A 15,687-nucleotide genomic window follows, 5' to 3' on the forward strand; every position below is an offset into this window, starting at 1 on the left:
AAATTTACAGAAGCCAACAATTCATACATTTTGAATTGTACACTGTTCTGAATAACAGAATGAAATTTCGTGCTATTCTTTGTCCTAAATGGGATGTGAATCATCCCTTTGTCCAACATTTACTCTCCCCACCAATAGTCACTCTAGCCATCTCAGTTGTCAGAGCCTGCTGCAGTATCTCAGTGCTTGCGTTCAAGTAACCCTTATTTTTACTGAGACTAAAAAGTAGTGGGGCTGGCACTGTGGTGCATCAGGTTAACGTCTTGGCCTGAAGCACCAGCATCCCATATGGGTGCTAGTTCGAGACCCGGCTGCTCCACTTCTGATCCAGCTCTCTGCTATGGCCTGGGAAAGCAGTACAAGATGGTCCAAGGACTTGGGCCCCTGCACCTGCGTGGGAGACCTGGAAGAAGCTCCTGGCTCTTGGCTTTGGATCAGCCGTTGCGGCCAACTGGGGAGTGAAACAGTGATGGAAGATCTCTCTCTATCTGCCTCTCCTCTCTCTGTGTAACTCTGACTTTCAAATAAATAAATAGGCAAAAAAATTTTAAAACAAGAGTAGTGATGCTGGCAATTCAGATATGCCAAAGAGAATGTGGAAAATGGTTTTTTGTTTTTTTGAGAGAAAGGTCTTCCATCTGATGGTTCACCCCCCAAATGGCCACAATGGCCATTGAGCTATGCCAATCCGAAGCCAGGAGCCAAGTGCTTTCTCCTGGTCTCCCATGCGGGTGCAGGGGCCTAAGCACTTGGGCCATCCTCCACTGCCCTCCCGGGCCACAGCAGAGAGCTGGACTGGAAGAGGAACAGCCAGGACTAGAACCTGGTGCCCATATGGGATGCCGGTGCCGCAGGCGGAGGATTAAGCTAGTGCGCCACGGCACCAGGTCCGGAAAATGCTTCTTTTAAGTGAAAAAGTGAACGTTTTTGACTTAAGAAAAATCATACACTGAGGTTGCAGAGACCTACACTTAGAACAAAACATGTACGGAATGTAGCACTATCCATGGTTTCAGGCATCCAGAGGGGTGTCTTGAAATGCACCCCCGATGGGTAAGGCAGTCTGCTACATGAAAATGTCAGTAAACTGCTGACTGATGTTTAAAACCAGGAATATATAGACACATATCATTGGCCTTTCCAAGATGTATTTTCATACCCCAAAATGTGGTTAACTTCTTAAATTACAAGCTTTTTTTGTTTAATATGATTTGATTTTTTGCCTCTGAGGGTCTATGAAAAATTACCTGAGAATAAATCATTACATTAATGTTCTTAATGACTGAGGATAAATCTGAACCATCTGACCCAAAAAGTGCTGCCATCTATGAGAAATACATCCATCAACTTTAATTCTTTTATGATTTTGGTCCAAAGACGAGGTTAGAAGTCAGGGGCGGAGGAGGCAGTTTTCTCTGTATTTATTTTGGAACTTACAGGGGCAGCTTTCTTTTGTCTCGTGTTTCCTCCAAAAAGTCTATTTTCTCCATTGCCTTCATCCTCTGAACATTTTAGTTGCTCTTTTTATGGGGTATATAAAGCTGCTTGAATTGAAGCATCATCCACGGTGGCACATCTGTCCCCCACCTCACCCCCCAGCCATTTCCTCCAGGCTTGTAAAATAGCACAATATAATTATTAAAAATCAGCCCCTGGGTCTGAGATCAACGTGGGTCTCATTGCAGCAATGGTCTGACCACAACCCTGTTGATGCCACCACTGCAGGAAAACTGTAACTGTCAAAGCTCATCATTGCTATAGCTGCTGGCAGTGGAAGCCATACATTCCCATTATCCCCATCTCTGCTTTGCCTGAAAGACTGCAGACATTAACTGCTGTGACCTGAAGAACGGCAGTAGAGGGGAGAGGCTGAGAATAAACCATACACAGGGATACTTCAAAAAGCTCATGGAAAGCGGAATTAAAAGATGATTTTGGTTCAGAGAAAGTTTTTGAAATTTTGCATATGAGAGATCTACAAAAATCAATGGAAAATGTGTACAAGTGCTATGAAAAAACTAGATTTCAAAATAATTTCTGTACCAAAATAAACATCTTTTAATTCCATTTTCCATGAATATTTGAAGTCTGCTGATACACTACAACCTTATTCTTTGTCAATTCCCCTTTCATTTGTGGAGCCCCATGGAAAGGGCCGTTTTATTTATTTATTTATTTCCCAAAGAAACCTTTTGAAGAACACAAACTTCTTTAGGAATATAGTGATTCTTCCCACCGTACCCACCCTCCTACCTCTCCTCCTCCTCCCTCTCCCATTCCCAGTCAAAAGGGCTGTTTTGAAAAATGATTATTTGAATCTGCACATAAGGTGTCTCTGTGATGGCTTCAGGTTTGCCTACTCCTTCCTTACAAACCCCTAAGGTAATTCAAGGGCTCCTGTATTCAGTGAGATCTCATGACTAAAAGCATTGAGCATCTATGCTACCACACGAAAGTGAAAACTAAGAAAAAAATACATCTAGATATGTCTTGGGGTCAAAGCAATGAGTGTTTCCCCTTCAACCTAGTTGTGTTGCCTCTTCCAAGTACAAGCCAAGAATGTTATGCTGTTATCATACCAATGTGGTCACCTCTCTTGAGAAATCACTAAAAACCCAGGAATCTATTTTGAACTGTTTCATATTAATTATTTTCCTCTGAGATGTTTTATCCCATTGTATAAGCAATATAATTAATTAATTTTGACAGGCAGAGTTAGAGAGAGAGACAGAGACAGAGAAAGGTCTTCCTTCCGTTGGTTCACTCCCCAAATGGCTGCTACGGCCGGCGTGCTGCACCGATCCAAAGCCAGGAGCCAGGTACTTCCCCCTGGTCTCCCATGCAGGTGCAGGGCCCAAGCACTTGGGCCATCCTCCACTGCACTCCTGGGCCACAGCAGACAGCTGGACTGGAAGAGGGGCAACCGTGACAGAATCCTGCACCCCGACCAGGACTAGAACCCAGGGTGCCGGTGCAGCAGGCAGAGGATTAGCCAAGTGAGCCATGGCACCAGCCATAAGCAATATATTTTATTCCTTTTTGAATTTAGAGAATAAAGCTGCCCTCAATACCTATATTTTTAAGCTACTAACAATTTTATAAATGAAATTATTCTTTCACTGGTAAGTACTTAAAATATGAAAAGACCCTTGAAAAAGAAATGGGTGAGTAAATAATAACAAAAATGGGTACAATGTGACTGGCACTGTGTTAAGGGATTTATATCCATTATCTCATTTAATCGTCCAAATAGTCCTATGAGATCCTTATTAAATCCATCCTCTGAGATAGCCTATGAATAAACACTGTGTTCCTCATTTCATTGATGAGGAACCCTCAAGTTCAGAGTGGTGGGGGAACTTGATGGTAAGTGGCAAGGCAAGTATTTCTTTTTTTTTTTTTTTTTTAATTATTTTTGACAGGCAGAGTGGACAGAGAGAGAGAGAGAGAGAGACAGAGAGAAAGGTCTTCCTTTTGCCGTTGGTTCACCCTCCAATGGCCGCCGCGGTAGCGCGCTGCGGCCGGCGCACCGCGCTGATCCGATGGCAGGAGCCAGGTGCTTCTCCTGGTCTCCCATGGGATGCAGGGCCCAAACACTTGGGCCATCCTCCACTGCACTCCCTGGCCACAGCAGAGAGCTGGCCTGGAAGAGGGGCAACCGGGACAGGATCGGTGCCCCGACCGGGACTAGAACCCGGTGTGCCGGCGCTGCAAGGCGGAGGATTAGCCTGTTGAGCCACGGCGCCGGCCGCAAGGCAAGTATTTCAACCTGTACACGTTAAAACCTTCTGATGTTTATCATCACCAAGCACACATGAAACCTCCCATGAATCCTTGATAAACAACCATCCATTTGGCAAAATCTTAAATATTAAGAACCTCAAATGTCTACATGTTAGACAATGAGAAAAATCAGACTCTAACAACAACATAGAAACGTGATATAAGGAAGCTTAACAGCTTAGAAGCAAGTCAGAAAGTCCTAGTTTCGTACACTTGTAGCCCACTGTCGGTCTATCTTTTACATTTGCCTCAGCGATGCTGTTCTGTGAGAAGTGAGGTTCACAGTGAAAACTCAGGCACACCATGGTATCATAAACATGAAAGAAGAAAAACTGTGTTCATACAGTAATGTTTTAGAAAGCTTTTTGATAAGAGCTAGAAGAAAACATCTTCTGTTAAAACTTCAGTTAGCCAGAACATGAACCCTCGCTTCAATTTTCCTCTTGTCCCTCTTCCGCACTTCCGCCCAACCCATAGGCTGCTGGTTTCTGACAATGGAGTTGCTTTTTCTGTGCAGAGGGTTGGCAGGGACTCATCAATGACCAAATCAAGGATATTAGTTGCCAAATGATATTGACCACGTTCTTTGCACCTTAGTTCTTCATACCAGTCCCAATTAGATAGAGGCAAGTATATAGACAGATAATGATGGACTAGTAATGATGTCATTCTAATTACTGTTATGCGTAAATCGTGTGTAGATTTTTTTCTCTTGTGCCTTATTAAATTGTAGGCAAGTTGTCTGAAACCCTATTCTCTATTATCTTCAGGCTTCGCCAGAAGAACAAATGCTTTTTAAACCATAAGTGACATTCTCACTCTTACCTGTTGATTGTCAAGATTCATCAGTGTGAGGCTGCATGTTGAGATGGTCAGTTTTATATTCGTTCCCGAAAACTGAAGATTACTTTTGCCAAGAACTGTTGACAGGAACTTCACTGGGGGCTTTACAAATAACAAAACAACACTGTAAGTTATAATTTTTGTAACGTTAACAATGGATCAAAGCCCATACTCTTCCTCTGTATTTTACTTTCCATAAATCAAATGATTTTTGTTTTGAAACAGAAATGCAGGGTATTTTTTAGTACATGGTGACATATGAGCTCTCAGAACCTGTCTCCTACAGTTGCACCTCCCCAGGTGTTGAGAGCGTGGGCCTGCTTTATATAAATGAATTCCTGTGAGAGCTTAGACTGGCTGAACTCTTAAGTCCTTTCAACATCACAAATCCAAGAAACAAAAAAAGAAACTTGATAATTTCTTCAGTCTAATGCCATTGAAGGCATTGACAGTTCCCAGGTGCTTCCTTCATGGAAGCCATCCCTGTCTCTGCCTACTCTTTCCCTTGGCTGGAGTTTAAAGGCCTCTCTACCAGTCTCTTCTTCACCTTCAGACAACTACCCACCATTCTTTAAGGTTGAACCATTGTTTCCAGAAAGTCCCTGTTGTTAAAATGAACAAACATCACTGGGAAGGGATTACCCCATTCTACAGCAACTCATTAATAAGGACAGTTTACCAGAATTAACTAACAGAAATGTAGAGGGAGGTCCTCAGGAAAGGAACGCTTTTTTTTTTTTTTTTTCTTGCTTTGTTTTTGTTTGAGAGGTAGAGAGAGCAGTATTTCAGCTAGTAGCTCACTCCCAGATGCCCACAACAGCTGGGACTGGGCCAGGCTGAAACCAATAGCTAGATCAGTCTGGGTCTCACACATGGTGGCAGGACCCCAGTTGGTTACTTGAGTCATCACTTGATGCCTCCCCCAGGATGTGCATTAGCAGGAACCTGGAATCAGGACTGGATCCAGGGATGGAAACCAAGCATTCTAAAGTGGGACATGGGTATCTCAACCTGTGTGTTAACTGTCATGCCAAATGCCTGCCCCGGGACATGTTTTTGACAAAAGTTGAAATACTGGGCCAGGCACTTCTCACAGACAGGCCTGGGGCCTCGGTGAAGAAACAGGAGAGTAGGGGTTGCCCAGGGATTATAAACGCATTGGGTTCATAAGTGGGCAAAGAAATCTGAACAGAGAGGTGAGAGGTTGGGCTGGCCAATTTTCTCAGGCAGAAGGGCGCCTTAACAGCTCTATGGCCTTAGACAAATAATGTTTCAAAGCCTCAATTTCCTTTGTCTAAAAAGTGAGAAAGGGGCCAGCTCTGTGGAGTAGCAGGTAAAGCCACCGCCTACAGTGTTGGCATCCTCTATGGGCACAGGTTTGAGACCCGGCTGCTCCACTTCCAATCCAGCTCTCTGCTATGGCCTGGGAAAGCAGTAGAACATGGCCTAGGTCCTTGGGCCTCTGCACCCATGTGGGAGACCCGGAGGAAGCTCCTGGTTCCTGGCTTTGGATGGGCATAGCTCTGGCTATTGTGGCCATCTGGGGAGTGAACCAGCAGATGGAAGATTTTCTTTCGTTCTCTCTCTCTCTCTCTGCCTCTGCCTCTCTGTAACTCTGCCTTTCAAATAATAAATAAATCAATCTTAAAAAAAGTGAGAAAAACAAAAACCACCATATAAAGACTGTTGTGAAGACTGAATTAGATAATAAGCAGAGAGCATTTAGCACAGTGCTAGGCTGGATGCAGCAGAGCTAAGAATGGTTGGCGGGTGGGCCGGAGGGAGGGCAGGGGGGAATTATCACCATGTTGCTAGGTCTGTAAAAATTAAATACATGAAACTTATATAACAAATACAATTTTTTTAAAAAAATCAACAAGCAAAATCAGAAGAAAAAAAAGAGGCAGCAGCAGCATCCTTATTATTTTGGGCCTTTCCAATACTAAGAGTCTAAGAAATGATGTGAGAGATTTCAATACTATGTTAGATGTTTAGATTAAGTATTAAAATCATCAACTGGAAAGTGAGCCAGCAGGAGATAGAAAATTAGTGCTTCTTCAATATTTGGATCAATACTTTGACACAATCAATGAAAACATAATTTCTTTCTTTCACAGTTTTACTTGTATGTTACTCTTGCTTGACTTCTTATGGAACCACATTATACTGTTAAATTATTGTGAGTGAGATCCCAGTGGAAAGAAAGGGCCATCAAATTAGGATGTACCTTTCTCTGAAGGGAGGAGAGAATTTCTACTTTGATTACGGCCTTGTCTAAGTAAGTTCAGAGTTTGTGAACTCAAGAGACTTCCATAGCCTTGGCAGCTTATGACAAGAGCCTCGGGTGATTACTGACATCATAAATAAGAGTGTAAATTGTTAAATCAATAACAGAGTCACTGTGCACTTACTCCCCATGTAGGATCTCTGTCCTTAATGTGTTGTACTATGAGAATTAACGGCAAAACTAATCTTCAAACAGTACTTTATACTTTGTGTGTCTGTGTGGGTGCAAACTGCTCAAATCTTTACTTAGTATATACTAAATTGATCTTCTGTATATAAAGATAATTAAAAATGAATCTTAATTAAAAATGGGATGGGAGAGGGAGTAAGAGATGGGATGGTTTGAGGGTGGGAGGGTGATTATGGGGGGAAAAGCCACTATAATCCAAAAGTTGTACTTTCAAAATTTGTATTTATTAAATAAAAGTTTTCTAAAAAAATGGCCTTCATGCTTGAGCAGATGAAATTTCAAAAAAAAGATAATAATATTATCTCACACATGAAAAATACTTTTTTTTTGTAATGAACTTTTTTTTAAAGATTTTTATTTATTTATTTGACAGGTAGAGTTACAGTGAGAGAGAGAAAGAGACAGAGACAGAGACAGAGACAGAGAGAAAGGTCTTCCCTCTGTTGGTTCACTTCCCAAATGGCTGCAATGGCCAGAGCTGTGCCAATCCGAAGCCAGGAGCCAGGAGCTTCTTCTGGGTCTCCCATGTGGGTGCAGGGGCCCAAAGACTTGGGCCATCCTCTACTGCTTTCCCAGGCCATAGCAGAGAGCTGGATCAGAAGTGGAGCAGCTGGGACTTTAACCAGTGTCCATATGGGATGCCGGCACTGCAGGCAGCAGCTTTACCCACTATGCCACAGCGCTGGCCCCTGTAATGAACTTTTACATATATCATAATTTTGAGAATTGCCCAAAATACATTTATTATCCAGGAGACAAAGTCTTTCATTTCATCATTAGAAATGACCTAGGGCTGGCGCCAAGACTCAATAGGCTAATCCTCCACCTGCGGCGCTGGCACACTGGGTTCTAGTCCCAGTCGGGGCGCCGGATTCTGTCCTGGTTGCCCCTCTTCCAGGCCAGCTCTCTGCTATGGCCCGGGAAGGCAGTGGAGGATGGCCCAAGTGCTTGAGCCCTACACCCCATGGGAGACCAGGAGAAGCACCTAGCTCCTGCCTTCGGATCAGTGTGGTGTGCCGGCCGCAGCGGCCATTGAAGGGTGAACCAATGGCAAAGGAAGACCTTTCTCTGTCTCTCTCTCACTGTCCACTCTGCCTGTCAAAAAAAAAAAAAAAAAAAAAAAAAGAAAAGAAAAGAAATGACCTAAACGAACAGAAAGCACATGAACTTCAGGGAGGTACAGCAGAGTAGAAAACATACAAGATTGGCAACTTGGATCAAGTCCCAGGTGAGCTACTAACAAGCCCAGGGACACTCTCAATGTCTTTATTTACAATATGGGAATAACAACATCACTTCCAGCCTCTCACTCCTGCCATGGGCTTAGAAGATTTTCAGTAGTAAAGTATATGGAGGCCGGCGCCATGGCTTAACAGACTAATCCTCCGCCTTGCGGCGCTGACACACCGGGTCCTAGTCCTGGTTGGGGTGCCGGATTCTATCCCGGTTGCCCCTCTTCCAGGCCAGCTCTCTGCTATGGCCCGGGAAGGCAGTGGAGGATGGCCCAAGTCCTTGGGCCCTGCACCCGCATTGGAGACCAGGAGAAGCACCTGGCTCCTGGCTTCGGATCAGCGAGATGCGCCGGCCGCAGCGGCCATTGGAGGGTGAACCAACGGCAAAAAGGAAGACCTTTCTCTCTGTCTCTCTCTCACTATCCACTCTGCCTGTCAAAAAAAAAAAAAAAGTATATGGAAATGCATGGTATACAGTGAAGTGCTAATAAACTGTAGTGATCACTCTGCATTAGAGGCCAGCATTGTGGCGTAGCAGTTTAAGCTGCTGCCTACAGTGTCAGCATCCCATATGGGTGCTGGTTCGAGTCCCAGAGGCTCCACTTCCAATCCAGTTCCCTGCTAATGTGCCTGGGAAAGCAGCAGAAGATGGCCCAAGTGCTTGGGTCTCTACACGCATGTGGGAGATCCAGAAGAAGCTCCTGGCTCCTGGCTTTGGCCTGGCCCTGCCCTGGCTGTTGTAGCCACTTGGGGAGTGGATGAGCAGATGGAATAAATCTGTCTCTCTGCCTCTGCCTTTCTGTAACTCTGCTTTACAAATAAATGAATAAATCTTTTTTAAAAAAAGAAAATCAAATTAAAAGATAAGTTTAATCCATGCAAAGTTTTTTCTCAGTATGTATGTTTTCCATGAACTTTTTGAAGACCTTCTGTATACATGACTTCAAAATTTTCTACACCAAAATAAACTTATCTTTTGATTTAATTTTTCCATGAACTTTTTAAAGTGTCCCTGTATACCCCAAACAGTTGAAAGCAGGGCCTTGACGAGATATTTGTAACCATACTCATGGCAGAATTATTTGCAATAGCAACATGTAGAAGCAACCCGTGTCCATCAGCAGATAGATAGATAGGCAAAATGTGGTATATATACATTATGCAATATTATTCAGTCTAAAAACGGGAGAGAATTCTGACATATGCCACAGTATGGATGAACCTTGAGGACATTATGTTAAGTGAAATAATACAGTCACAAAAGGGCAAACACTGCATGGTTCCACTTACATAAATTAAAATGATTCTTTTTTAAAAAAAATGATTTTTTAGTTATTTGAAAGGCAATGGCTACACTAAAGAAGGCTGGGCCAGGCTGTAGTCAGGAGCCTGGAGCTCCTTCTAGGTCTCCCACATGGGTGCAGGGGCCCAAGCACTTGGGCCATCCTTTGCTGTTTTCCCATGCACATCAGCAGGAAAGTTGATCAGAAGTGCAGTAGCCAGGACTCGAACCAGTGCCCATATGGGATACTGGCTTAATCCAGTACACCACAATGTCAACCATACATAAAGTAAAATGATGGTTGCTAGAAGTTGGGGAGAGAAGAGAATGAGGTATCATTGTTCAATGCATATAGAGTTTCACTTTGCAAAATGTAAAGAATTCTGGAGGTGGATGGAGATAATGGTTTTCTTTTTTTTTTTTTTTTTTTTTTTTTGACAGGCAGAGTAGACAGTGAGAGAGAGACAGAGAGAAAGGTCTTCCTTTGCTGTTGGTTCACCCTCTAGTGGCTGCTGTGGCCGGCGCACCGTGCTGATCGGAAGCCAGGAGCCAGGTGCTTCCTCCTGGCCTCCCATGCAGGTGCCGGGCCCAAGCACTTGGACTATCCTCCACTGCACTCCCGGGCCACAGCAGAGAGCTAGCCTGGAAGAGGGGCAACCGGGATAGAATCCGGCGCCCTGACCGGGACTAGAACCCAGTGTGCCAGCGCCGCAGGTGGAGGATTAGCCTATTGAGCCGCGGCGCCAGCCAATAATGGTTTTCTAACAATAGAAATGCATGTACTTAACACAACTGAATTACATACTTAGAAATGGCTAAGATGGCAAATTTCATGTTATGTGTATTTTATCACAATAAAATAAAAAACTGGAAAAAAAGAATATAAAAAATGTAATGGTGGGGGCTGGCACTGTGGTGTATTGAGTAAAGCCAATGCCTGCAGTGCCAGCATTCCATATGGGCACCGGTTCAAGTCCTGGCTGCTCCACTTCCAATCCAACTCTCTACTTATGGCCTGGGAAAGCAGTAGAAGACAGCCCAAGTCCTTGGACCCCTGTACCCATGTGGGAGACCTGGAAGAAACTCCTGGCTCCTGGCTTCGGATCAGCCCAACTCTGGCTGTTGCTGCCACTTCGGGAGTGAACCAGCAGATGAAAGGCCTATCTCTCTCTCTCTCTCTCTCTCTGTCTCTGCCTTTCAAATAAATCAATAAATCTTTTAAAAAATGTAATGGTGGGCATTTGGCCTAGTGATTAAAACACCAGTTAAAGGGCCGGAGCTGTGCCCCAGTGGGTAAAGCTGCTGCCTGTGGCATCGGCATCCCATATCGGAACCGGTTCTGGTCCTGGCTGCTCCACTTCCAGTCCAGCTCCCTGCTAATGCACCTGGGAAGCAGAAGATGGCCGAAGTGCTCAGGTCCTTGCACCCATGTGGGAGGTCCAGATGAAGCTCCTGGCTTCAGCCTAGTCTAGCCCTGGCTGTTGTGGCCATTTGGGGAGTGAACCAGCAGATGCAAGATATTCCTCTCTCTCTCAGTAATTCTACCTTTCAAATAAATAAATCTTTAAACAACAACAACAAAAACACCAAGTAAGATGTCCATGTCCCACATCTGAGCACCCGGGTTCTAGTCTCAGCTCCGTTCTGAATTTCATCTTACTGCTAGTGTGTACACTGGGAGGCATCAGGTAATGGCTAAAGTAGTTGGGTCTTTGCCATACACATGGAAGACCCAGACTGAGTTCCAGGCTCCTGATTTCAGCCTGGCCCAGCTCCAGCTGTTGAGGGTATTTAAGGAGTGAACCAGTAGATGGGAGCACTCTCTCTCTCTCTCATTCTCTTCATCTATCAAATAACATAAATAAAAAAATAAAATTTTTAATTAAACATGTAAAGGGCTGAGAAGCATCCCTGATATATATTAACTAATAATCAATAAATGCTGACTATCAAAGGAAATTAACTCAGAAATTTCAGTTTTTGTTTACAGGTAAACTTTCTGGACAGACGTTAATTAGGTTTGCTTTGTTTTAATTTGGGAGGTGGAATCTCTTCTTCTGAAATAAGAAAATCTTTAATGGATGAGCACGTTTATTGAGGTCATCCAGTTGATGCTTTCTCATCATGGAGGTTATGAGAAACAGGAGGCTTGAGGTGGCTTTGGGGTCATGGGTTCTGTCAAAGAAACTGGGACTGGGGAGTCCTTAATAGAACTCAAAGGCCATTTGTCAGTTTCCCAGGCCATGCAGCTCCTCTGAGTCACTCCGGGTGACACTGGGTTCAACTCTGTGTGAAATAATCAACAGTGATAACAAAAGTGACGCTGGGTGTTATAGAAGCAGAGCACTAGGCTGCGAATCTGAAGACCTGGCGTCTCCACCCTTTCCCTAAGGTGCACTTGAGTAGCTGGCAAAATGAGATTGCGATGCATGCACTCAGGGTGTACTGATCCAACCAGGGTCATCAGCCTTTTCCCTCTTTGACATTACTCCATGACTGCAGGGTTGGAGCTCCTCTCTTCTATTTGTACAAATACAATAGGTTATTATGAACTACAGTCACCCCACTATGCTATGTAACACCAGGAACTTCTAGAATACTTCTAGAACACTCTGATTCGATACCTGTTATCCACCCTCCCTATCTTTCTCGGTCTCTAGTCATCACCATTCTGTGTTCAGGCTGTCTTTCTAGAGCACGCCGCCTAATGAAGGCGGGGGTCATATGGTAGACGGAAATACCAACTATCAGCGATGCTAGTTTCGCCATAGTTAGGGAAACATCAAGCAAGAAAACCACATCAATAGTTACCTTTCGCTTTTTAATGGCTCCGTTTGCCCCAGGAACAGCTTCACACAGGCGACTTATTGCTTCCCTACAGAACAGAAACCACACAAAGACTTAGCACACCGGCTACACACCGGAAGCGTTCAAAACCTGTTGGAAATTATTATGACCAAAACGTACCCGTCCATGATGGCGGGTCCCTCGCAAGCCACCTTCCCTCAGCCCACCGTCTCTCCGAAGTTCAAACCCAGGAAAAGCGAGCAACACCCTAGCAGGGCAAGACTGCCACACAGCGTGGAGCCCTCCCGTCCGCTCTCGTCGCCTCTTTCTGCCTTAGACTTTGCAGATTTGCCTTTTGGTGCTGTTGAGCTTTAACCGCCAGGGAGGGGCAGGGGCTAGATCTCTCTGCATAAAAAAACGTCCGGAGTAGCTCTGCCCCCCAGACAATCACAGACAGCCCAGCGGAAGTTGAAAAGCACAGGGAGAGCACTGAACGTCAAGGTGGTCTCGGATGCAGCGCTATCCACGAGGTTCCTGCTACGAGCCATTGAGCTTTCACGTCATTTCACCGAAGAAGAGAAAATCAATATCGAATTTCCTCCCTCGCTCATTTTTCTGCCCTTAGCTCTACATTGCACTTCCTGAGAGAGAGGCGCGACTAAAAGAAGTAGGTGCTCCTTAATGGAAGTGCTGCAGGCCCAGGCCCCTCCTCTCCAGTGCTAACTAAAAGCTCTTGTCTCTGGGACTCAGGCACTCATCACTGCCCCAGCTGCACTCTGCGTAACCTGAACCTTAGCCTTGTGGTTTTCCACACGTGGATTAAACTTCTCACAAGGCAAATGGAAATCTCTAAACTCCTCCCGCACCCCCCGGAGATGATTGTTTAAGTTAATGGACTGTTTACACACACATGCTACGTTGCACTACGACTTTTTAATATATTCCATTTCATGATAATATTTTCTGGGAGGTATTTTTGATTCCCAAAGGAAGGGGCCAGTCAGGCAGAGGAACGTAGTAGACCCATGACTAAAAATCTGCATGGCGTGGAGCAGAGCGTGTTTCTCTAGGGAACGTTGGAGAGTTGAGTAGAGTTCTACTCAACTCTATGACTGTAGGCATTATTTCAGACATACATGTTTTAGTCCAGACTCCTTCTTCCTTTTTCTTTTCCTTTTGGCTTGAATGAAACTCTTTCCCAAGATATTATCTTATTTATGACTAATTTTCTGCAACCAAAGAATAGAATGGTTCTTTGGTTTAGCATATTTTCCCAGAATTTCAGATTTCTTGTTTCTCTAATATGCCGACTTTTGTGCTCTGTAGTCAAACAGAAGTATTACACAGAGGGCAGGACTCTCCTGCTCAATTAATGTTTTGCGTCGTTTGAATATTACTCAGTAACTGATGAGACCCAAATAACTGGCAGAAATTGAACTTTCATACTTCAGCAATAACTAGTCCTGGCACCTGCTGCATTGATAGTATTTATAAAAGAAATACTCCATGAGAGCCGGTGGGGTGCTTTGGTAAATGGTTTGAAATAAAAGTACAGTGGCTAATGCTGTGGTGTAGTAGGTTAAGCTGCCACCTGCACCAGCATCCCATATGAGCGCCAGTTTGTGCCTTGGCTGCTCCACTTCCAATCCAGCTCCCTACTAATGGCCAGCTCCCTGCTAATTTAGTACTACAAAATACTACAATTACTTTGATATTGCTAGAGTATAAAGTGTGACAGAGCTGGGACTGGCGTTGTGGCACAACAGGTTAAGCTTCTGCCTGCGATGCCAGCATCCCATATGAGTGGAGTTGAAGTCCTAGCTGTTCCACTTCCAGTCCAACTCCCTGCTATCCCACCTGCGAAAGCAGCAGAATACGGCCCAAGTGCTTGGACCCCTGCACCCATGTGGGAGAGCTGCAAGAAGCTCCGGGCTCCTGGATTTGGCCTGGCACAGCTCTGGCTGTTGCAGCCATTTTGGGAGTGAGCCAGCAGATGGAAGCTCTCTTTCTGTCTCTGTCTGTCCTCCTCTCTTTGTAACTCTGCCTTTCAAATAAATAAAAAATAAATCTTTTTTTTTTTTAAGTTAGGTATGATAGAGCAAGAGTGAGTAAGAGCCAAGACATGAGATTAGAGTCTCAAAAAACTTTTTTCAGAGTCCTGCACTGTGGCATAGTTGAAAACCACTGCCTGCAACACTGGTGCCCTGTATGGGCACTGGTTTGAGTCCCAGCTGCTCCACTTCCAATCCAGCTCCATACTAATGGCCTGGGAAAGCAGCAGAAAATAGCTCAAGTGTTTGGGCCCCTGCTACCCATGTGGGAGACATGGATAAAACTCCTGGCTCCTGGCTTCAGCCTGTCCCAGCCCTGACTGTTGTGGCCATCTGGGGAGAGAAGCAGAGTATGGAAATCTCTCTTTGCCTCTCCTCTCTTTGTAACTCTTTTAAAATAAATAAATAAATCTCGCCCCCCCCCAAAAAAAAAAAAAAAACAACTCTATAAAGGCCAGATGGTAAATACAGAAGTACTTCAAAAAGTTCTTGGGAAAATGAAATTAAAAGATAAATTTATTTTGGTGCAAAAAATATTGAAATCCATTGCAACTATTCAATTCTGGGACTGTAGAGCAGAAAGCAGCCTTAGACAACATGTAAATAAACCAAAACCAGCATGGCTGTGTTCCAATAAAACTTTATTTCTAGAGACACTTTCCAGATTTGGCCCACATGTTGTAGTTTGCCAAACTCTGGATTAGATAATTCACATAAAATGAGAGAGTTCAATTTTTAAAAATGGGAAAATTTTCACACGCATTATAATGTTAAAACTGAAAATGAAAGCAACTCTAAAACACTTCACTCACAGTAAAGTAGCAAAAAGGCAAATACAAAAATCTAATATTGAGAAGGGTGGGTAAAATTCTTCTTCAGCAATATTTATCCATTGCCAGAGGCCTAATACACTTCCTGCGAAGAGCAATTTGGTAAAAGATGACAAACGTAAAATAATTCATCGGTGTTTAATGGGGGTGGGGGCTTGTAGCCAAGTAGCATTGAGTATATAAAAGAAATAAGGGACTGGTGCTGTGGCATAGTGAGTTAAGCCACCTCCTGCAATGCCTAGCATCCCATATTGGTGCTTGTTCGAGTCCTGCCTGCTCCACTTCCAATCCAGCTCCCTGCTAATGCACCTGGGATGGCAGCAGAGGATGGCCCAAGTCCTTGGGGCCCTGCACCCATGTGGGAGACCAGAAAGAAGCTCCTGGGTCCTGACTTTGGCCTGGC

General features: G+C 44.3%; 1 protein-coding gene across 1 annotated transcript in view; it reads right to left on the reverse strand.

The window, feature by feature from the left end:
* The window catches only part of SHC4 (SHC adaptor protein 4), a 139,227-nt gene that overhangs the window by 53,973 nt on the left and 69,567 nt on the right, over positions 1-15,687 (reverse strand). The window contains exons 3-4 of the mRNA XM_062204767.1: positions 12,428-12,491; positions 4,609-4,728 (exon numbers count right to left, since the gene is read on the reverse strand). Of these exons, the coding sequence (XP_062060751.1) occupies positions 4,609-4,728; positions 12,428-12,491 (184 nt within the window). The remainder of the gene's footprint in view (positions 1-4,608; positions 4,729-12,427; positions 12,492-15,687) is intronic.

The sequence above is a fragment of the Lepus europaeus genome, chromosome 11 (genome assembly GCF_033115175.1).
Source record: "Lepus europaeus isolate LE1 chromosome 11, mLepTim1.pri, whole genome shotgun sequence".
Classification (NCBI taxonomy): domain Eukaryota; kingdom Metazoa; phylum Chordata; class Mammalia; order Lagomorpha; family Leporidae; genus Lepus; species Lepus europaeus.